The sequence below is a fragment of the Uloborus diversus genome, chromosome 3 (genome assembly GCF_026930045.1).
Source record: "Uloborus diversus isolate 005 chromosome 3, Udiv.v.3.1, whole genome shotgun sequence".
Lineage (NCBI taxonomy): Eukaryota > Metazoa > Arthropoda > Arachnida > Araneae > Uloboridae > Uloborus > Uloborus diversus.
In genome coordinates, this window is record NC_072733.1 from 141,144,690 (window position 1) to 141,169,037 (window position 24,348).

The 24,348-nt window shown below is 34.5% G+C and overlaps 1 protein-coding gene across 1 annotated transcript in view; it reads left to right on the top strand.

Moving 5' to 3' along the window:
• LOC129218118 (uncharacterized) overlaps positions 1-7,113 on the top strand; it is a 37,032-nt gene extending 29,919 nt beyond the window's left edge. The window contains exons 3-4 of the mRNA XM_054852323.1: positions 430-476; positions 5,145-7,113. Of these exons, the coding sequence (XP_054708298.1) occupies positions 430-476; positions 5,145-6,287 (1,190 nt within the window). The 3' untranslated portion in view covers positions 6,288-7,113. The remainder of the gene's footprint in view (positions 1-429; positions 477-5,144) is intronic.
• The last annotated feature ends 17,235 nt before the right edge of the window (positions 7,114-24,348 follow it).

The window sequence follows — 24,348 nt, forward strand, 5'->3', positions numbered from 1 at the left end:
AACTGTTTGATTTAGAAATGTATTTTGTGTGTGACTTTTGCAAGCACGTTGTGAATAATCTTTAGCAAAACTTGACTTTTAACGTGGGTGACATATGCCACGTTTCATGGTTACGTATGATGAGTAAGCAGACATATATTTTTACTAACAGATGTTTCTTATTACATTGTTATAAATCAAAGTTTGAAATTTTTAATGGTTGCAAACACTTGTTTGTTATAAAAACATCAAAAAGCACAAATTGCAGATTACTGCAGACACATGTTTTCGGCGATACAAGGAACGACAAACAAGTGTCTAGTAATCTGCAATTTGTGTTTTTTGACATTGTTATTTCTTACTTTACTTTTCAGCACAAATGTAAATATTTATCTTACTTGTTTGTTATGTTTTTTTTAAATTCTAAAGTAATTTTGTAATTTCTAATAGGTTCGATAATATGCACTCTTGCACTGGCATCGGATGAAAATTTAGATGTAAGTAATCTCACTACATTAATTATTAAAGAATTTTATTTTAAGTATATATCTTTCATATCAACAATGAATTCCTAAAATTTCCTGTACCGGAATGAGAAATAATTGAATCTGAGTGGTAACAAGGGTTTTGAGTAGGAAAAAAAATTTTAGTAGAAGAAAAAACACAGAAATAAAAGAAAGTTGAAATTCGAAATACCCCAAAAATAATTATAAAAGATCAAGGGCTTCATCAGGGCAACTCCCCTTGGGTATTATGAAATCCGAGTTATTTTCATGAAATGTTTCATGAATATAACTCAGCCTAGATATGAACTTAGAAATGCAATATTTGTCTCCGACATTTTGCAAACACGCACAGGCGAATAACTGAAAATCTAATTCATGCAAAATGGCACATGCACGAGCAAAGTACAACAGAATTACATAAATAATTGAACAAAATACAAAATATCGAACTGAATAAAGGAACAAGAAACTACTCAAAACTTAACTTCTACCTGTCCGACGCCTTACGCATTTAACTGTTTTTAATCTTTGCTGGGTAACGGTTCTTAGTTAAAACTTTAGTTAAAAGTTCAATTGCTGCTTCCAGATTTGTTTCATTGCTTAAAATTATTTTGTATCTTAAAACCTGTGAGATAATAATGTTTCTAAAAACTGGTTTGCTAATACAGCTGTGAAAATGAATCAGGAAATGCATTTTGCGACCAAAATCTAATCGTTTACAGTACAGTGAGAAATTTAGTCCTTTGTTAATTGAGTTTGATATTTATATCCAGGAAGGCTGTAGAATCGTTAGTTTTGGTCCAGTAACGACCACTCCGTGTCGCGTTGAACAGATAGAAGGTACGTTTTAAGCAGTTCCTTGTTCTTTTATTTACACTGGTGTGCAAAAATTAAGGACGAAGTCGAAAAATTAGCATATCAGCTGAACGAAGAGGCAGAGCGGACAGAAAGACCAATCAGGAGATTAAGTAAGGTGATGTACGGTAGCACATGCGCAGATATGCAGGCAGACGTAATGGGGGAGGGTCTGAGTAGTGTAAAGCATGTTGTCGGTGTAAGATCAGTATTTCAGGCAAAGAGATTGCACGCCGTATAGCAGTTAAAATCACACCGAGTTGCTGTCTCAGCGAGAAATGGCGAATAATCAATCTGTTAGACGACATCTGGATGCTTTTACCCGAGGTCGAATCATTGGGAAGTTGGAGGAAGGCCGCAGTGTGACAAGTGTGGCTGCAGAGTTCGGAATTGCTCACAGCATCGTTTCACGACTTTGGAGACAATTTCAAACTACAGTAACAGCTATACGGGGGTTCAGTAGTGGTCGTCCACGAGGAACTACACCCGCAGATGACCGGTATATTGTCTTACAGGCCAGAAGAAACAGGCGGCAGACAGCGGGAGAAATCGCTAGACACACGACACAGGCGACTGGACGACCGATATCGCATTTTACCGTGACCAGAAAACTGCACGGTGGTGGTCTGTTTGCACGACGCCCTATACGGTGTGTACCTCTCACGCCTGCCCATCAGAGAAGGCGTTCTCTGTGGTGCCGGGAACACCGGAATTGGAGAGACAATGAATGGGGACGAGTACTCTTTACAGATGAGAGCAGATTCAGTCTAAGTAGCGATTCTCATCGCATACTTATCTGGAGAGAGTGGGGAAGTCGCAATCATCCCTCGAACATCATTGAAAGGGACAGGTATGGAGGTCGCGGTGTTCTCGTTTGGGGAGGCATAATGCTTGGTAGTCGTACAGACCTTCACATCTGCGACGCAGGTTCAGTCAACGGGACCCGTTATTGTAACGAGATTCTTCTTCCATATGTGCGTCTTTTTAGCGGCGCTATGGGTCCGCAGTTCCTTTTCATGGACGACAATGCACCATGTCATCGCACAGTAGCTGCCGAACAGCTCTTAGAGAGTGAGGATATTGAACGTATGGATTGGCCGGCACGATCTCCGGATCTCAATCCCATCGAGCATGTATGGGATTTTCTAGGCAGACGCTTGGCAGCTCGTACCTTACCACAAGTAACGATTCGGGAGCTTCGACTGGCGCAGCAAGACGAATGGGCAGCAATGCCTCAACAACTCATTGACACCCTAATTCTCAGCATGGGCAGACGCTGTGAAACCTGCCTAGCAGTCGGGGGAAATCATATCCCCTACTGAAGACCGGATGTTTCTTGCTGGACATCCATCACAGGGATGTTTCGGCCTTCAGTCGCATTGCGCTCCACGCTCCTTTTTCAATAAAGCTTCTTTTTATCCCTCTCATTTCTCTTTTAGTAAGTGTTGCTTATATTACACATGTCCTTACGTATTGGGGATCTTAGGATATTAAATGTGTTGATTTGGAAAGCTTTTGTACAAAGTTATATTGAAAAACCGTCTCGTCCTTAATTTTTGCACACCAGTGTAGTTCGATTTTTCGTATTTTGTTCAATTATTCATATAATTCATTTGTACTCGTGTATGTGTTCTTTTGCATGAATTGAACTTCCAGTTACTTCCCTGTGCTTGTGTTCCGAGCGACGTGCAATCAGTAATGCAATGAGCAAAAAGCCAACGGTCAATGCTGCATGCTAAAGAAGGTTACGGGGCTTACTGTAATTTTTTTAATCGAACCACTTTCTCATTTTATACTTTAGTGCTCCAGGAGCTACCCATCACACAAGGTGTATATCGAAGATTCATATAGTTCAAAATTGTCGCAAGGGAAATCAAAGGTATTCTTTACTCCGGTATATCTATTGTGAACAAATATAAGAGAACTTGGTTCAAAACAACCCTTCCTGTGATAGCAGTGATAAATGATTTGAAATTTCTTCAGCGTCTTGTAGCATGCTAAGAGAAGAAACTAAGAAATACTAAATGCGGCTGCTGGCAAGCTGTCATGACATCTTTGTTATCTCATTAGCATGAGAACCGTTATTCTTCTGCTTAAACATCTCCGTGATTAGTACTTGAGAATAACTGCGCAATCCGTTTAGTTACCAGTTTCACGTAACCAGAATCCAGGTCAATCCCCGGAATGGGAAGAGCCTACCACTTCTTTCACACTAAACAACAACGAAATAGAAATCCTAAGACTTAACGCTAAGAGGTAGTTTTTATTACATCTTGCTGGAGAAGAGTCACACATATACTTAGTTAAATTGCTTGGTAGAACGATAAGAGTAATCCTGTTGCCACAGAAAATAATTGTTTATACTACAATCCCTCGTGTAGAGACTAAGTAGCAGAAAACTTGGTTCCATGCAGGCTACCTTCCTGGTGTTAACCCTTCATTTCGCTTCAGATTGACGTCATAACTCCTCTTCCAAACCGTCTCCATTTGCCGAAATTCAATACACAGATAGTTTGAAGAAGGAATTATGACGTCAAGCTATACGGAATGTTTTCATGTGGGTGCCCGAATTAGCCTATTTGACGCGCGAGTGTCAGTATGGACTTTGGAATTAGTTCGTCGTCATCAATATTCAATATCAATTGAGAACGCAGAATATACTGCTACGTCTGCAGTTGACTAAAGGTTGACGTCCATGTTCTAAATGAAATCTAGATCTCAGATACTTGTCCAAAGCGATAAAAATGTTTGCGCTGCTGTTCGCAGACGACCATTCGCAAAAGGTTAGCTAACATACCGAAACCCGCCTAGGAAAGTGACACAACTCGAAAGTTTGGAAAAGCGTACTAACTGTTCATTTAAAATGGAAATTTAATGCTCCTTCTTGCCACAAAACTCGCACAAAGTTAGCTTACATAACTGGCGCGTGGTGGCGTAAAAACGATACAATGAATAATGATAAATCATTAAAATTACGTAATTTAGAGGAAATAATTTTGAATTTTGAGTATGCATTATTAATAAAGGCATGAAAAATAGCCAGTAAACATCACATCGTAATGGTTTAACGCGTTCTATAATATTTGAGACTAAATCACTTAAAATTACTATTGCGTAAAACCTTGATTTTCCCCAATGCTGTTTTTTTTTTTTTTTTTTTTTTGAGTGGTGTCACTTTCCGAGCCGGGTGCGATATGTTGATCGATGTCAGTTTTAAGAAGTTAACTGCAGGTTTTGAAGTTCCCTTCTAGGAATTCTGCTGCTTTCAGCATCAGAAGTTCACTAGAAGAGAAACTTTTAGAAGTTCTCTTGGAAGTCTGTAGCCTTTTACTGTGCTCTACAACAAAAAATTTCATGCAAAGCGAGCTTGATGTGTGAAAAGGGATGAAGAGACATTGATATTCGAGCTTCCAAGGTTCTAAAAGCATAGTCCAAATGGTGGGGTGGAGGGGTGGGGGCGCTATGTATGTGATATATAAATAAGTAAAAACAGGAATAGTACTTTTTTTTTATAATTTTAGTAATTTAAGTCTGCGTATACTTTGTGAGTTTACGGAAATTTTCAGCACAACAAAATTCAAAGTAATGAATGGTCTAAAAATTTCAATCCCACCTACTCAAAACGATATGACTACTTTCGTTATGGAAGTTTTGTTGTATTTTCAATGCTTAGTTTTGATTCTAATATGAGATATGAAACACAAACTTGAGAAACAATCGGCTTTTCTTTCAGCTGAAAAAATATTTATGAGTGATTACATACTCTTAGTTTATATTCCAATTGACTCTCATTTCTGTTTTTAGAGAACAAAAAGACAAGCTCCTAGCATCAATGTCCATCAGATTCCGAAGACTAGCTTCTCATGTGTGGATAAAAAAGTAGGAGACTACTATGCTGATCCTGAGACAAATTGCCAAGTCTATCATGTATGCATACCAGGAATGCATAACAAACTGTCTCTAATGAGCTTCGTTTGTCCTAATGGAACTATTTTCAGCCAAGCTACCAGAGTTTGTACTCCGTATGAACGTGTCGATTGTAGGTTGGCTTTGAAGTTTTACGATAACTTGCACGGAAGCGCTAATGATAAACGTCCTATCTATGAAACTGATAATGAGTTTGATAACTATGTTCCGCAGCCTCAGCCAGCACCAAGAGAACCCGTGCAGCCTGTAAGACAACCATCTAGAGGTAGAACCACAACTACCCCGCCTCCACCTCCGTCCAGAGATCTTGGGGCACAACCACCAAGAAATACACGCTTTCGAATCGGCGGAAATCAATTTCGCGGTCAACAAGCTCCCCCAACTACCACTGTAGCTCCTGTTCGTACGACTACATCTGCTCCAGCTCCTGTAAGAGTTGCAGTCAGACCAGCGCCACCGGCATTCCGGCCACCAGTCCTAGGTGGGCGTCCTTCTCAAATTGGAGCAGTATCCAATGTCCTTCCCCCCAGGCCTACTCCACGAGCCACCATTTCCACGAGCACTTCTAGTTACAACTATGAATATGAATACGAATATGATTACGAAGATGAAATCCCAGCTGTAGATCAAGTCAACGCAAGAAGCAAAAGAGAGGCAGCCACCGCTGAGGATTATGACTCGGAAGCTTTCGAGCGAAAGTCAAGCAAAACCAGCTTCACTTGTGAAGATAAGGTTGCCGGAGGGGTATACGCCGATGTAGAAAGCGACTGTGAAATGTTCCATATTTGTGTTCCAATGGGAAAGTATAAGATGCTTGATTATAAAGTCTTTTGTGCCAATGGCACTGGATTCGACCAAGAAACTGGTTCCTGTAGAGAAAAAGAGGAGTTTAACTGTGAAAATGCTTTCTTGTTTTACCAGTTTCAGAAGCCACATCAACCTACATCTAGTAAAAAACCCATTCTTAGCAAGAAAATGTATGCTAAGTCGAAAAAAGTCATTCGCGCTGGTAAAGAATAAACAAAAGATTGCATTACTTTCTGTTCGATGAGTTTTCATTCAGTATTAGCGCATTCACTTGCCAATTATAAACATTGTACAGTATTTTGGATTCATGCAAACAAAGCGAAAATAAATAAATAAATTTGTAAAGGAAAAATTTGAAGCTTGCTCAGTCAAATCCAAATTTTCCTAAAAAATGGAAAGATTTTTTTTTAAATAAAAGAACTCTTATCTATTCCATCATAATTTCCCAAACTATATCTGATTCCATAAATTATTTTACTGCTAGAAACGTAATTTTTTCTCCTAAATTGAGCATTTTGAAAAATAATCTGGAACAGCTAAAATTCAACAAATGAAAAACTGAAACCAAATTATTACTTAAATTTACAAATGTAGTGTTCTTAAGCAGAAGTTTGCTTCATAATCTAAGTTATTGAGCGGCTTGCTGCGTAAAATTTACACAGTTCGTTAGGTGTAATTTTAAAATTATAATCCTTTTCAATGAATATAAAAAAAATTGATGATATATTTTTGTAATGCTGGTAAAAGCCATACATATGTCCGCTTCCGCAGACATATTATGTAAAAAACTTAATGTTCAAATTCCTTGTACAGATAATACTTGCAATTATATTACATACAAATTTACCTACCGAAATATTTTAACATGTATTAGCTTTGTTATTTATTTTTGCAGTGGTAAGAAAAATGTATGAATTGCTTTGTATTGTTTAAAAAGCGCTTTGAAAATGTTTGTTGTTAATGTTTATTGTAACTGATGAGCAAAGTGCAAACTCACTTGAAAATCTTTCTTCGGTGCCAAGCATTTTATAAAAAATAAACAAATTTTATAAAACATTTGATGATTTTATTTGCTTTCATCTATTTAAAAAACTCACTTGCACATGCGATTCACTAAAAACCAGGGTTGTCAACTGCTCCGCATTTTGCGGAGTTGCTCCGATAAAATAGCGAAACTACGCAACATCGCAAACGAGTTATTTTGCTCCGCATTCCAGGCCAATCTCGGTCCAGTTCAATCCGAGTTAGTTTAAGCCAACACCATTTACCAAATTAAGTCTTAATGCTTACCAGTCTTACCAAAGATTGTATTTCACACACAAGAACATTTAAATAACATTAAATTCATTTAAAATATATTTTGTTGTTTTATTATGACAGACATGTAAGTTTGGAAAATTAAAGATGCTCATACTCAAAGTATATGGCCCTGATTTCTAACTGTTTTATTTATTTAAATAAATAATGGTTATTATCATGCTAGTGTTCCAAAAGATTATCAAAGCGCAAAAACAAACTTAGATAAGTGATAATTAGTTTTTTTTTTTTTTTGGAATGATTTTTATATAAAATACCGAGCTGCTCCTTGAAATTCTGAAATGCTCCTCAAGATTGCTATGGATGCTCCTCAAATTGTTTCTCCAAGGTTGGCAACCCTGCTAAGCACCAATACAGTGTTTTCCAACATTTTCTGAGTCCTTGTAATAATATTTTCTTTTTCTTTTTTAAGAATAAATATGGTACCAGAGGGTGTTATGGTCCGCCGGTTTTTCGATTATCGCAGGGATCATTTCTGATTAAACCTCAAGGACTTTTTCGTCCGTATATCGGACAATCAGGAAAGAAATGGTTCCTCAATACAAAAACTATTTCATTATACGGAAATGATAATTTTCCAAATACTTATCTGTGGGTCATATCGCCTGCTCGGTTTAATGTTACGGCCGTCTGCTTTCAGACACTAAAGATTTGCTCATATCAGGTAATATAACAAGTCAGGTGGGGAAATGAGTAATATCTATATTATTAATTACCAAACTTGTTAAGTTTATTAACAAACTTGTTTAAAAGAAAAGAAAGTAAGGTAAATGACATAAATGTGTGAAAATGAACACTTCATTTACACATACTAAAAAGCAACAAGACCGTCTTTTCATCTTTTGTCAATCCCATACACTCCTCGAATAACGTATTGTAAGCAGAGCGCACATTTACGTTATATCTCGTTTACTTCATCTGCTTGACACAGGCCCCTTAACACGCAAGCCTTTGTCTACTGGGCTATTTCATCAATTTCAAAGATTCATCAAAAATGTGATTCCAGTGAAATACCAAGCAACTTTAAACAAAAATCAAAACCACTAATCATCACGAAAAGTTGATGCAAAAGTCAATAAATAATTGAGTGGGATCAATAATGGATCAATTTGAGCATAAATTACTTAAATTTTTTTGATTAAATAACAAGCAACACGTGGGTCATAACCAAAATATATATACTGACTGACTACATATCCCTAGGAAGGAATATGTCATTGAGTATCATTGTATCATTGAGAGAGATACACCAATAAAAAGTATCACTGTTACTTGACGGACTTCTCGAAATTCATGCCATGTTGTTGTAATACCTCTCCTCTGTTTCGGAGTAAGAGATATAACTAGTATCCCTGATAGGTGCTGCTATACAGCGGGATTTAGGGAAAAAATCAATGAAAGCCTACCTTGGATCTGAAATTTAATTGCATTTTTCTCAAAACTTTAGAATGACCACTTACGTCCCTTTGCTTCTTACTGTCACATATTTAAATTATATGTTAATAGGAAAGATATTATAATTTCTAATAAGATTTAAAAAAATAAGGCAATGATGTATCTTAATAGATATAATGGTTAACATAGTTATAACGAATTAATAACTTTGCTCAATGTTCAGTAACAAAAAACCGAAACTAAAGTAATTAAACGTTCCTGCCGTTCCTACTGGACACGTCTTGTTTATTCGTAGTCCTCATAGCTTGACAAAACTTTCAATCATCTTCATACAAACCAGTCTTAAAAAATGGATATCGTATCCTCTTTGTTGCTTCTTGAGGCATTTATGCCAGCCAAATATCGAACACTTTACCGGTTTGAGGATTGCATATCTCCTGTCCATGGGTAGACCTAAATACTGCGTAGATTTTCTGATCTCCATGTTTTTTGAAAGGTCTATATGAGGCAGTGACAAAAAAGGAATGCAAGTGGATATTTTCAAGTTTTGTGTAAAATGCGATTAAAGATGCGATCCTAGGAATTCATTGAAATTTTTTTTTAAATCAGGCTGTACAACAGCACCTACCAGGCATACGAAAACTATCTTTTTCCCCAAAACAGAGAAATTCACCTACCATTTGTGCTGATTATCTCCAAAATTTAAATTTTGGCACTTCACTTTGCTTCTCACTGCCTCATATGATGAAAAAATGCTACTGGCCTCTCTTTTGCATGTTCTAGCTTCTTCTGAAAGATAGATGGGAGAGATTATCTGTTACCAGAAAGCTAGTAAGAGGATACAGACAGTAATTGTGGAGATTTTAAATTGTGCTTCATATAAGAATTTTGTGCTCTTCGCACCACTTCATCAACGGGGTTTATTGGTATACTTTCTGCATTATTCCAAAAAAAAAAAAAGAAAAAAAAACAGAAGCTATAAAATTGTACTGTAGATGTGTGCATGTCAACAAACTATGAGCCTTCAATAATATCAAATCGAAATAAATTAATTTTCTCACAATGATTTACATGATGACGTTTCTTTTTCGTCTCACAACGGTGACCAAAATACGAAGAGGGTAAGGAAAAAAGTCGAAATGACATTGGTTTGTTCGTGTTGAGTTCAATGTGGCTACACTGAGTGTTTCTAGAGAAGAATTTGTTGCTTTATTTAAACAGATAATAAAGCAGAAGGATCAAAGCGAAAAATCACTCTAAAGTTACTGTAAACTGAACAAAAGATCTTATTCTAAACTTTCAAACGTTATTTTCCCTAACATCGGAAAAATCGACATTTCGCCTTTCTTCCCAGTATTCTTCATTTGGTAAAAAAATTTAGTCCAACCTGCATTATAGCAAGCAAATAAATTAAAAACGTTTGTTTCATTGTTGACTCTTTTCACATCTTTTACCTGATAGTTAGATAACCAATTTCTATGGCTTAGATATCAAGTTATCCACACTATAATCACCGTTCTTTACTGTCTTTTTCTATTTCCATATTGTGTTTCAATGTATACCCTGCTACTGACTTACGTTTTGGCCTCAATTAGTAATTTATATGACAATATATTAATAAAAGTTGAAAAACTTTAAGTTCCACATAGTTTTTAGAATAATCACAAATATATCTCATTTTACGAACTTTCGTAGCTACTCATAGCTCAAACATAATATGAAGAAAATCCTTCAAAACATTGAGCTAAACGAAGCAGACAATAAACTACTATCACAGTGTTTATTTTTCTAGAATATTTTTAAAATCTTAATAAACTGTACCATAATTCTACACTATTTTTGTCCACTAGAGTAAAAACTAATTGCATCTTTACATTTGATAGTAAGTAATATATAAAACTATTTCAGTGGCCGCAGTTTATTTGAATCATGTTTCTCCCAAGCAGTTTTGATTCAATAAAGCAAATAATATGTGTATTTTTTTTTTTAACGTGGTGTTCCACATACAATTAGAGAACCTGATTTAATTTTTATTCAAACAAGATAAAGTATCATAAAAAGTATACCGCGCACTAAAAATCTCACTCCTATTAATGAGTTTTGACGTACAACAATATGAAAACATAATTACAAAACTCAAATTTTAACTGATCTGCTTCGTAAAATGTATCTGCTGTTAGTTTCTAATAATAGGCAGTAATTAATCTGGACATTCTTTTTCCAATGTCAAAAAACTACCTATAGTCCTCAGAATTCGCACCTCGTTGGCTCCAATGTTAATGTTCGAAAGCCTAGACCACAGATGTCCCATTGGCACCATGTCTCTCTCCGTCTCATTGGTTTTATTTGACTTTTTCCGAGAAATCTATTACTAAAAGTGTGCTACACCCTACCCCCCTTTTTCACTATTTACAAAAAAAAAATTTCACTAAAAGAAGGCAAAGAAATAAGACTGCAGTGATACACAAAGAATTTGCTGAAAATGGTTAGTCCATACGCTTGATTCATTTTAGCGACATGTTTGATTCAAATATTCGATAGTTTTGCAATGTTAAAGCTAGATTTCGTTCTGTTTTTGAGGATTTGATTCATCACACCGGCTGATTCAATTACCACTGATTCAATTATCAGGCGCTCACTGTATTAGAATTTCATATGAAAATCAAAAACCTAATACACTTTTATCGTGAAATCTAAAAGTGTAACAGTATGTAGGACGAATAGTGCCAACAATATAGCGACGCAAGGGGGAAGGGGGGGGGGGAGGTCGGTCGCACAAAACTCATGGTTTTATCATACATTGCCAATCCTGATAGGTTAGTTTATGTATATATAAGAACTGATAGGAAACCCCCTCATCTCCTCCAGAAGGTTATTTTTGTCTGCGATAGTTCCAGCTAGCTCTAGCTAATGTAACCATTTTTGAAAGCATTTTTTGCCATTCCGACTTAATATTGACCGTCTTTTACTTGAAACCTAATGCTTTCTACTTTGATATCTAGCGTGCAAGTTAAGATAAAGCCTACTTTGCTGAAAATGCGATCAGTAGTGTCGACATTTTCCACTGCAAGTGCATACTGCAGATAAAGAAAGAATCTTTTAGTTGTAAAAGTACATGATGTACCAAGTGCAGGGTTCAATTAAAAAGGTAAAATAATTTATAAACATAAAAAATATGTGTTACTAAAGCAAATCAATGAGTTCGTATGAAAAAGTATTATCAATCATATAACACAAATAACCATTTTGCAACTTAAATAATTCTATACTATGATTAACGAGGAATCACACGAATAGTACAAAAGTGAAAAATTGTGCGGAAAGTAACATCGAAAGAATACACTGAAACATTTTTTCTGACGTATAAATCATCTGCCCTCGTCTCCCATCATCAAAGCGTAAAGTGACAGTTTCAGAAAATCGCCAAATTTGGCAAATTTTGGCGAGAAATAAGAGAAGGAGTCCACTATTTCCAGTGCCCTCCCCCCTATCATGTTTAAATTTCAGTCACTAGTTCGTTTCTATAGTTAAATTAGCGCATCGCATTACTCCGACATGATTCGCTATACTTGGTACAAGCCAGCGTTATTGCAAACTCGGCCACCCCCATTTCAAACACCATTGCAATTTTGTTTGTCACAGGAGTTTCACCATTGTAATTACTGTAATATTGTTATCTTCATGAAATATCCTTGGTGCTACAATTTTCAGTGCTTCAATCATTTTTTGTCAGTACCATATTTGTCAGTCGTATATTTTTTAACTGGTTTCTTTCATTTGTATAAATGGGGAATGTGGGGCAAAGTGAGATAGTTAGAAGATGATGTAGCTTTTTCGAAATGAACAAACTGGAAATTTGTTTTAAAAATTATGCAACATAAAGAAAGATTAATGTATTTTATAATACATTTTACAATGAAACATTATTTTTTATGTTTTGCAATGAATTTAAGCTTTCAAAAAAAAAAAAGGTGGAAATTTTAAATTTTTTTTTAGAACAAAGTAAAAAATAAAATATTTTTCTAAAGAAATATTTTCCATTCGATTGTAAAAGGTATTTTCGACAAGTGAATGAGTAAATACAATGAGGTATGAATAAACGGAAAGGAAATGAAACAATCAACTAATAAATACATAAATTAATTAATGTATGATTAAAAATAAATCAGTACATAAAATAGTGAATGAATAAATAAGTAAATTATAAAATCAAGGAATGTGAATGAATGTATTAATAAATGAGTACGTAAATGATTGATTGAGTAAACGATTATAATGACTTAATGATTTTATAATGACAAAAATATTTCTTGGAGCAATACGATAATACTAGCAATTCTTGAAAATTGCTTGTTATCGTATTTTTTTTATCTTCAGAGGTAAGTTTTTCCTGACTAGAACAGACTACATGTGTTAATACTTATTTAAAATATTGCCAGATAGGTGGCACTGAAGGCAAAGTAAATATTTCACCATTTCCTTTTGATCCGCTATTTCACTTGCCCGCATTCCCATACTATATCTATGACTTTTATTTTACATTAACCTGATTATTAAGGATTTTGAACTTGAACAGGTTTTTTTAAAATTTATGTGTAATACCTAAAGTGAATAAATAAACTAGAAAACTTAAGGATTTTATAGCTTGATTACTGGGAGACGAGGAAAAATTACTTATACCTTTCAAAAACGTGTTTTTCTGTTCTCCTTCACTTGTCCCTTATTTTCCCATATTTTTTGCCCCGATTTTTTTTTTTTCATTTATACACTAAGGTAAAAATTTCCTGGTAAAAAGCAGTGAACATTTATCTCTTGGGGTTCTCTTTAAAATTGCATAATCCGTCTCTAAATGCAACATCAACAGCGGACACCCAGGAGTTAAATGTGTTAAATGATTACTTCGTGAGCAAAATAAACATCAAGAAAATGATTTGAAATAAGAGGTTACCCAGTTTTTGGCACTTTGAATAAGCACTTCGTTAATTAAAATTGAAATTTACTTTCACATACCTCACTGTGCGCGTCATTACCGATTGTTTTGCTTCACCCAAATTAGGATCGTGGTGCTTTTTCTTTCTTTCTACTCTTTATTTCTTGAGGAAGGAATGTTTAAAAGGCGTTTGTTTGCGGTGAATTATCGCAAAAGGAGGAAAAGGACTTTTATTTCGAAAATAGTGCTGATATATGGTTCTCAAAACAAGAAAAACAGTATTTCTGGGCGTGCCTGACTTGTTTTGAACAAATGTTGTTTGTTCTTCCTCTGAAAAATTGAAAGAATTTTTTGTTTAATCTAAAAGCAAACGAACCTGATGCAAATAAACTAAATTGGTTTTGTGGTGGTTTTTTTTTTTCGGTTGACATTTTTGCATATTTAACTACTGTTTTTGGAATGAAATGACTACTATTGAATGTCCTTTTCACCATTTTTCTAATATGTGGTGTCTCTGCAAGGTTCGTAAATGATATTTTAAGAAAAGGATGAGAAGACAATTGAGGAAGCGAGAAGAAATATATGTAAGAAACAAAAGTAACATTTAGTGTAAAACCGGTTCAAAATTCAGATCACTTTTTTTAAAGAGTCTTTTTGCAAGTGTTACTTAAAGTATGAAATGTAAAGTATTTCTTGTTATTAATTTCGACATAGGATTGTTTCAAAAATTACCTTCCATTTACTTACACCATTTTGCTTCCAACAAGATTACTTACGCTCTTGGCTTACAATAAGATTAATATATTTGTGCATGTCCATTATTTACTGATCGAAAACTGTATAGTGTCAGTGATTGACACAACATATGCTAAAATGAAGCACGCGAAATGGCTATAACGCGAGTTTTAGAGCTAACGCGAAATCCTCGCCCGCAACACAAAAATTTTAGGAAGGAGCTCACGAGTTGCCTGATGTGCATACTCTGTCAGGAGAAGACTGATAACGATCTGATCCCGGTACATAAGTAATCACTATCGTTTTTTTAAATTTTAAATATAATTACTGTATCTACTGTACAGTAATATTATAGTGCTGCACTTTATTATTACTACATACTGTTCGTACCCTACTGTTTTTATGCCTCTTTCTCCCATTCGTTTTGTTCAGTGTAACAGTATTTTAAATGCACAGCTTTTTTTTTTCTTTATTTAATGAAGAAGAAGCTCAATTCTTAATGTAAACGAGCTGATGACTTCCTTTTACTCCAATTCAATGTCATTTCCCCATTATTGGCAATTTTAATGTGATTCAATAGCTTACTCTCTAAATATCACCAACAGCGGCCAAATTGAAACCATATTTTTTAATAAAATCAGCTGATGGGTGCATTACATGACTTCCTTTTACACCAATTTAATGTTATTTCCCCATTACTGCAATTTTAATGTGAGACAATAGCTAACTCTATGAATATCACCAACAGTGGCCAAATTAAAACCAGATTTAAAAAAAATCGCCAGGTTGGCGACAAAACTTGGTGACCAAAAGACTGGCGATATATATTGCCAAGTGTCCGCCAAATTATAACACCACTTGAGTTTCCATCGAAATTAACAATGATTTCCCCCCAAAAAGGTGCAAAAGACCCCTTTAGAAGCACCCGAATGCAACCAAAAGAGGAGGTGCACAACTAGACCCCACTAGGAGTCTACGTACCAAATTTCAACTTTCTAGGACGTACCGTTCTTGCGTTATGCGACATACATACGCACATACGTACATACATACGTACATACAGACGTCACTAGAAAACTCGTTCTAATTAACTCGAGAATCGTCAAGATGGATATTTCGAGCGTCTATACGTTCTTAGGTATGTATGCACGTGTGGTCGGGTCGAAAAAGAAACTCAACATTTATTCGGGGGTGAGCAAAATGGAAATTAAGGTCGATTTTTGAGTGAAAATTTTTTCGCGAATACAATACTTTCTTTTTTTGTAAAACGAAGTAAAAATTGCCAAATTTGTCGCCAAGTTGGCGATAAAACTTGGTGACCAAAGGACTGTCGATATATCGCCAAGTGTCCTCTAAATTATAACACCACTTGAGTTTACATCGAAATTAACAATGATTTCCACACAAAAAAGGGTAAAAGACCCCTTTGGAAGAACCCAAATGCAACCAAAAGAGGAGGTGCACAACTGGACCCCACTAGGAGTCTGGGTACTAAATTTCAATTGCCTAAGACATATCGTTCTTGAGTTATGTGACATACATACGCACATACGTACATACGCACATACACACGTACATACAGACGTCACGAGAAAACTCGTTGTAATTAACTCGAGAATCGTCAAAATGGATATTGCGAGCGTCTATACGTTCTTAGATATATATGCACGTGTGGTCAGGTCGAAAAAAAACTCAACATTCATTCGGGGGTGAGCAAAGTGGAAATTAAAGTCGATTTTTGAGTGAAAAATTTTTTGCGAATACAATACTTCCTTTTTACTTTTGCATTCAGGAAAAATTTTCACTCAAAAATCCACCTTAATTTCCATTTTGTTCACCCCCGAATGAAAGTTGAGTTTATTTTTCGATCCGACCACACGTGCATATATACCTAAGAACGTATAGACGCTCGAAATACCCATTTTAACGATTCCTGAGTTAATTACAACAAGTTTTCTCGTGACATCTGTATGTACGTATGTAGGTTTGTGCGTATGTACGTATGTGCGTATGTATGTCGCATAACTCAAGAACGGTATGTCCTAGAAAGTTGAAATTTGGTACGTATACTCCTAGTGAAGTCTAGTTGAGCACCTCCCCTTTTGGTTGCATTCGATTGTTTTTAAAGAGGTCTTTTGCACCTTTTTTGTGGGAAATCATTGTTCATTTCGATGCAAACTCAATTGGTGTTATAATTTGGCGGACACTTGACGATAAATCGCCAAACTTTTTGTCTCCAAGTTTTGTTGCCAACTTGGCGACAAAGTTGGCGACATTTTTTTTTTTACTCTGGTTTCATTTTGGCCACTGTTGGTGATATTTAGAGAGTTAACTATTGAATCACATTAAAATTGCCGATAATGGGGAATAAAATTAAATTGGTGTAAAAGGAAATCATGTGATGCACACATCAGCTCGTTTGTAAAAGGAAGTAAAAACGGTAATATACAGTTAAGAAATGATTTAAAACAGTTTGAGGGGTGTTTACTATAGTCTAAAATTACTGGATATGTATTTTTAAAAAATCGTGTACATACCCTTCTCCACAACGCGAAATTTCGACTTACGCGAGGGGTCCTGGAACGCATCCCTCACTTCAGTCGATACTCGATTGTAAGTAATTAAGAGAACATTTATGATTTAACTTAAAAGAGGAGAAACTTAAGAAATTTTTTTTTTACGACCATTTTGCCATTGAAAAAAAAAAAAAAAGAAAAAGAGAAGGATAAAGAAAAAAGTACATAAAATACTTTTAAGTTATTTTTTAATTCCCGAGATGATTACTTCTGTTATAACTCGGAACATTGCAACAGAAATAACTGCTGGTTTCAGAAATTAAGAGACTGGTTATGTGGCGATAGCTACTTAAATATCATGCAGCTATTTTATTTCTTTTTTAATTCTGACGAAATAACTTCTTGCTTTATAATACACTATATCGCTCGCTAGAGTGCCACAATACGAACAAATGAAATTTTACAGGAGAAGCGTTTGAAGTTTGAACCCTTAAGGCAATTTCCATTAAGAAAAGTAAGTTTGCTGTGCTCTCCAATGGTTCATATTAGAACAAAAAATCTGTCATTATTTTCCAAAGAAGATAAAGCCATTCGAATCCTTTTAAGCGAAAAAAAAGAGAAAAATTAAAATTTTGTATTGTGGCTAGAGATGAAAACAGTCGGAAAAAAATCAGAAAATTTCGGAAAGAAACCGTTATTTTCGAAAGGGGTTTATTTATACTCCAGAAAAATTGAAAAAATGAATTTTTTAACTTTTCAAGAAGTTTTAATTGAAATTTTTAGCAAAAAACGATTAGAAATTTCTCATACTTAAATTCTGATGCAATTTCCTCCCCCCTCCTTGTATGTTAAAATACTGTATAACTTCGATAATCCAACTTGTTGTATGATAATATAATTTGCAGATAGATCAAAAAACATTTAATCTGTCTTGCAAAAAAAAAAAAAAACCAATATCCTTAGTGAAGAATGTATTTTCCTTCTTCATGAAACAAACAAGCATAACTTTAATCACAGAACTATGTTTCTGCTGATTGTGCGAACCAAATATACAGAGTGCGGTAAAAAACCCGGGCAAATATTTTTCCATGTAACTTTATTAAAAATAAATAAATTAACAAAACACAAAAAATAATGATTTGTGAAGACCTTTAGCAATCAATAAATTTAATTGGTTTCAAAGCAGCCGCCTTTTGCAGTAATACAAAGGTGCAACTGTTTATTGAAATTTTCATTCATGTGCCTCAAGTCCGTTAATCAATCCTATTTCCTATAAAGCAATTAGTTTTGAGAGCCCAAACTTATTTGTTGTTTAGGGCAGACCTTTGACTTTAAAACAGGCCATACAGTGTAATAAATGGGATTGAGGTCTAGCGAGTAGCGCGTCCCCTTTAAAGATGGTATCATGTCAAAAACAATGCGCCTTGCACCACTCTTGTCTTTTTGGCCGTATGAACTGGTGTGGAGTCAAATTGAAATGTCAAGTCTACATTACTGTGCTGAAGTGCTCATAGGTCCACAGAAGTACAGCAGTTTCTAAAATGTCCTTTTGGTACACTTTTTGATTAATTTTATGTCCCTCATTCACAAAAAACCCGAGATTTTTGGTAGCTTGTGATGATTCCATCACAGACAAAAGCCTGACTTCGGATTTTGGCGATGTTTAACATCTTCTAAGGCACTCCCCCCCCCTAAATAATGCAAAGACCCTCAAAAGCAAGAGCTCCCCCAATGAAAAAATACCCTTCAAAACAACCCGCCTAAAAAATTCAATGGCGCAGTCTGCGCCATGACCCTCTCCCCACACTTGGTGGGCACCCCTGTCCTTGTAGTGTCTACAGAACAAATCCTAATATTCTGGGGGTTATGAGCTGGTTAAATGGTAAATCACTGAAAGGTATCCTCTCTTCCAGCGTGAACTTGCTGCCCGTCTCAAACGTTTCTGGCATCTTTGGAGTCATACGAATGCCTGAACTTTTTGAGACTCTTAAAACTTCTGTTTGAGCTGTTTTTGCCCTTAGTCGCACTTATGTGTCAAATTCTCATCTTACGAACAACTTATCTCGTGAAAACCTAAGGATTTCTTTGAACTCATTTTTGAATGACCTGACGATTAACTAAAATGTTCACTGGTCGTTTTCGTACACTTTCCGGGCATCGACTATCATTTCCAAGCCACTTGAAGCGGCATACCGCATCAAATACTGTTTGCCTAAGCACAACAAGCAAACGAACTGTCTTTCTACTTGGTTAAACAACTTTAAAATAGCAGGTCTTTTGCTCAAAACTGTAAGAAAACCGAAAAACAATGCATAAACTAAGATATGTTTTGTAAATTATTTTATAATAAAGTGAGAGACAAAAAAAAAAAAAAAGAAAGAAAAGACACTCATTAAAACGAAATTATTTTACTTCCATTCGATGATGCTATCTTTGTCTGATTTTTTTTGCTGCATCCGTATACTGCCGTGCTAAGCACAAAAGTGAATCTGCAGTTGAGTTCAAGCTGAGACATTGTGTTTTAAAGTTTAGCTCTTCCATATACTTAAATCAGATGTCTTTTTTTTTCAGAATTAAAAAAAAATAGTTCTTGACCAAATGAACCGTAAACATTTTATTTATTAAGTAAAATACGAAATAGAGAAAAACTTGGTTATAATAACTCAGATTTGTTCAAAAGTGCATGTATGACTACTTTTACTACTGTGCTTAGCACGGCCATATGAATAATTTGAAACTCCAGTTTAAGTTTTGGTTCAGCTTTAGAAACTATTACGCAGTTCTGGTTTGGGGTTTCTGTTGGGAAGAAAAACCAATTTAGTTTGATTTGGACTTAGACTAGATTGGAAAAAATCAAAACTCAATAGCTTTCATTTTCACGCAGTAAAGTTACATTGTAAGGAAGGGAAATCATACATTTTTCTTTCAAACAATACCAATCTTTTTTTTTTTTTTTAATAGATTCTGCCACCAGCTTATGTGATTCCTATTCCGGGCTGATGAGTGCTAAAAAGCACGAAATTGCAGTCCTCGGATGGAATAACTGAGCTGGTGGCGTATTTTAAGAATACCAATCTTGTTTGAAAGACAAAATTACAATTATTATTTCAAGTTTCAAAGGCAAACTAAATTAGAAAATGTAATTATTATGATCGGACACCCCTTCCCAATATTATTGGTTGAAAGACAACTTGACTTATTTCTGGTGCTTGGCCAAGAAAGCTCTCATTTTCAAAACAAAAGTTTTTTTTTCTAATTAAACTTACCTTTATGTGTATTTCTGTCAAGCAGAAAAAGAAGATGCGTGAATTGCATATATTTTTTTATGCTTAACCTTTTGTATGTTCTAAGAAACCCTACTTTTATTCATAAAAAAATCAATTTTTCCATTTTTTTCCAGTTTTCCTCGAAAAAACCTGGTAAAAAAACCGTTTTTTTTCCACCACTTCAAAGTTTTCGGAAATTTTACATCTCTAATTGTGGCACTCTTCTTCTAAACGAGCTATATGACCAAAAGTATTGGGACACTTTCAAAACATCATTTTTACGGATTTCTCAAGAAATAAGAGACCAATTGCTTGGTAACTTTTGTCACCTAAAATACATACCCCACCTGTCATTTTTCAATAAAATTTATATCATTCTTGCGTTTCTGGGATCATTAACAAATTAAGGAAAACAAAAATGTTTTTTTGCTCACCATTCATCGTAAATAGCTGAGATTAAGCTGTAAATTTCAGAAATTAGTTAGCTTACTATGTACAACATACATGCCTTCGAGAAAGTATCACTGATATTCACGAAGATATAAGCATTTCTTTCAAAACTGTGAATTTTATTTGAAGGTTTTTGGCTCATAACACTCAAAGTTTTCCGTTAAAGCTTACCAAAATTTCAGAAAATTTGACAGCATACAAGAGACGTATAATACTATGATTTGAAATTGAAATATTGAAAATTTGATAAAATATGGACGTATAAAGCAATGAATTTTTCACTGCGGCTGCACGAAAGATAGCAATTTATAACTTCCATAATCTATAACATAACTAGATTCCTCAACTCATGCTAAAATTCCAGTTTAATATTTTAAAAATTCAGAAAGTTATCAGCGATTTAATGAGTCGAATTTCAATAATTCTTGGATATGCGACGCATGGTGAGGGATCGTTCTTTAATAATCTGTTTTTTTTTTTTTTTTTTTTTTTTAAATCATGAATCACACTGAACGATTGCAAGCAAATGTTGCAAACTTGCGAACGACCTCTCACGATACGACGCCTATCCAAGAATTATTGAAATTCGGCTCATTAGATCGCTGATAACGTTCTGAATTTTTAGGATATTGAACTGAATTGTATCATGAGCTGAGAATCTAGTTGTGTTTTAGATAAAAGAAGTAATAAATTGCTATTTTTCGCGCATGCGCAGTGAAAAGTTAATTGCTTTAAATGTCCATATTTTATCAAATGTTCAACATTTTAATTTCAAATTTTTGTATTATACTTTTCTTGTACGCTGTCAAGTTTTCTGAAAGTTTGGTAAGATTTCATGGAAAACTTTGCGTGTTATGAGCCAAAAACCTTCAAATAAAATTCGTAGTTTAAAAAAAAATCTTTGTGAATATTGATAATATTTTCCCGAAAGTATTTAAATAATAGTACATAGTAAGCCAACTAATTTCTGAAATTTACAGCTTATTCTCAGTTATTTACTATAAATGATGGTACAAAAACATTTTTGTTTTCCTTAATTTGTTACTGATCCCCGAAACGCAAAGGTGACACAACTTTTATTGGTAAATCACAGCTGGAGCATACCTTTAATGTGACAAAAGTTGCAAAGCAATTGGTCTCTTATTTCTCGAGAAATCCTTAAGAATGTGAAATTTTGAAAGTCCTAATACTTTTGGTCATATAATGTAAATCAACATAGCTTTAGGCTGAAAAGAAATTGAAGCTATCCATCAAGCTTTTTAAATAAATGACAAATGTTCTGTAACTAATTAATACCCTACATTGCAATCACGGAAAAGAGCTTGGCACCAATTCGCTGTTGTCCAAGCCAAGCACATGACTGACGTCGCCAAATGGCAAATTATTTTGTTTTCCCGTGAACGCAGTTTAGTAGTTAGCGCAACTGAACTATCAGTAATATTTTACTTCTATACAAGGTTATTTATTTGGTATTTAAGGCGTCCATGGTCCAACTATTGTGGTTCTAAATTGAATTCATTTTCATATATCATCTTTTCTTTCTGTTAAAAAGTTCTTAAAGTTAAAAAGTTTCTGACCAGGGATCAACACGAATAGCATAATAATGAAAATAATTAAATCAGTACCATTTGAAAGAGCATAGTGAAGCACGTTTTTTTGACGCAAAAGCATTTCTCCTCGTCCCCCCCCCCCCCGTTTTTTACGTCAAGTCGCCAATTTGAGCAAAAAATAGAAGTTTCAGGAAACAGTGATTAGATAGTCGATATCGTTGAGTATTAACGAAGCTACAACAACTGGTGGAGTGTCCACTTACAGCAAACCTTGGCGACTTTCTTTAAACATCACCAGACTTTTAGACCTTATATCTCAATAACGGGAAGGTGAAGGCAAATGATTTATGCGTCAAAAAACCACAGAGAGTAGATAAAAAGAATTCAAAATAATAATAATAATAATAATAATAATAATAATAATAATAATAATTAAAAATAAATAAATAAATAAAAAAAACGTTAAAAAAATAAAAAAAGAGAGAATGTTCCACTATTCTATTTTGATTGCTACTGATTTATTTATTTTTTAAATTATTACACTAAGGTATGGTTTCCTAAGCAATATCTGGTAAACCAGTAAACAACCAATAAAAAGGACTAGATTCATTTATGTTTTCCATGTAGCTCAAATCCCATCCCACTAGCGGCACAAGCATGTTCCTCTATAATACAATACATTAACAAACCAACATGTAAGGGAATCATTGATGAACCCTATTTAAACTCCTAATTGGGATCAAAAAGCTAAAATTGGTAAGTAAATATGAAAAATAGAAACATCGAAAAACTCATAGTCAAATTTTAAAAGAACATATTTCTAATGATATGATACGATTTCATGAAGTTTACTTACAAGTATAAAGTTAGTAACATTGAAGCGTGCAATATATCGACTGCCCGGATATCACACAAAGACTGCAGTTTCGCCTTTGTTATGGACTCATTAGTTTGGAATAGGAAATAACCGAGCTGGAGGCAGACGTCATCTCATTGAAGCCGGGGTTCTATTCCATACTAATGAATCCATAACAAGGACGAAACTGCAGTCTCTGGATGGAGTAACCGGGCTGTCGTCGGTACATTGTTTGTAATTCTGCTTTAGACCTGTCTTAAGGGTGGTAACTTACTGCTTAACATTAAAGCAGTCAAAAGGAAACAGTAAGGATATTAAGTTTAGGACAAGGCATGTACTTCGTAGATGCAGCCACAAATGCAAAATTGTTTAATAAAGTTACTAAGTTACGATACTTAAAAATTTGATTTCAATGAAAATTCAAATTAATCAAGTAATTCGGTGAAGATATTTCGATTTTTTTAAATTTAAATTGTATACGTTTTTCAAAAATTATTAGATGGAATTGAAAATGGACGTTTTCCTACAAAGTATCAAAAGGACAGACAGAAAGATGGAATGGTTCACAGACGAACACTAAAAAACGTATACTTTTCCACATCACAAGATTACTTACAAAATTTCATTTCGTTATTCAATTAACTTTTAACTGCTTTATCTTTTGAGCAATATTATTATAAGAGACTTTTCATGCTTTTCTCATCTTAATGAATCTATTTGAGGAGGTACCAATCAAATTACGTTTCAAAACTTCCTAAATCAAACAAGAACATGTCCATAATCTTGTTTCAATCAAAAAACAACGCATCCATTCTGTCAATAGGAGGCATCCATTTTAGTCACGTGACTTGGAGATGATCTACCCTGTCAATCTTTGTACTACTTGCTGTTGAGGTTATGGTGGAAGTCTGTGAATTCTTTAGGTTCTTAATTCGTTAAAACAAAAACGTGTCCAATGTCCGTTACAATTTTAATCACAGAAAAACATGCCCATTAGATCCAATTAAATGAAGGAATGTCCTAATATAAAAAGTTAATTGCAGGTTTGTGGTCCTCCTATTGAAATATTTATCTTAAGAATATTAATGAGATTCTATCAATCTATATAAATACATATTTTAATAAAAAGTTATTTTTAAACTAGTTTTTCGATAATCCCTCCCCCTCAAAAAAACCCCGTTTAGAATAGACATGTTTTGCTTTGATTTGTACCTACTCAATTTTTCCTTAGCCTCTTAAGGAAATTAGGATAGAAAGAG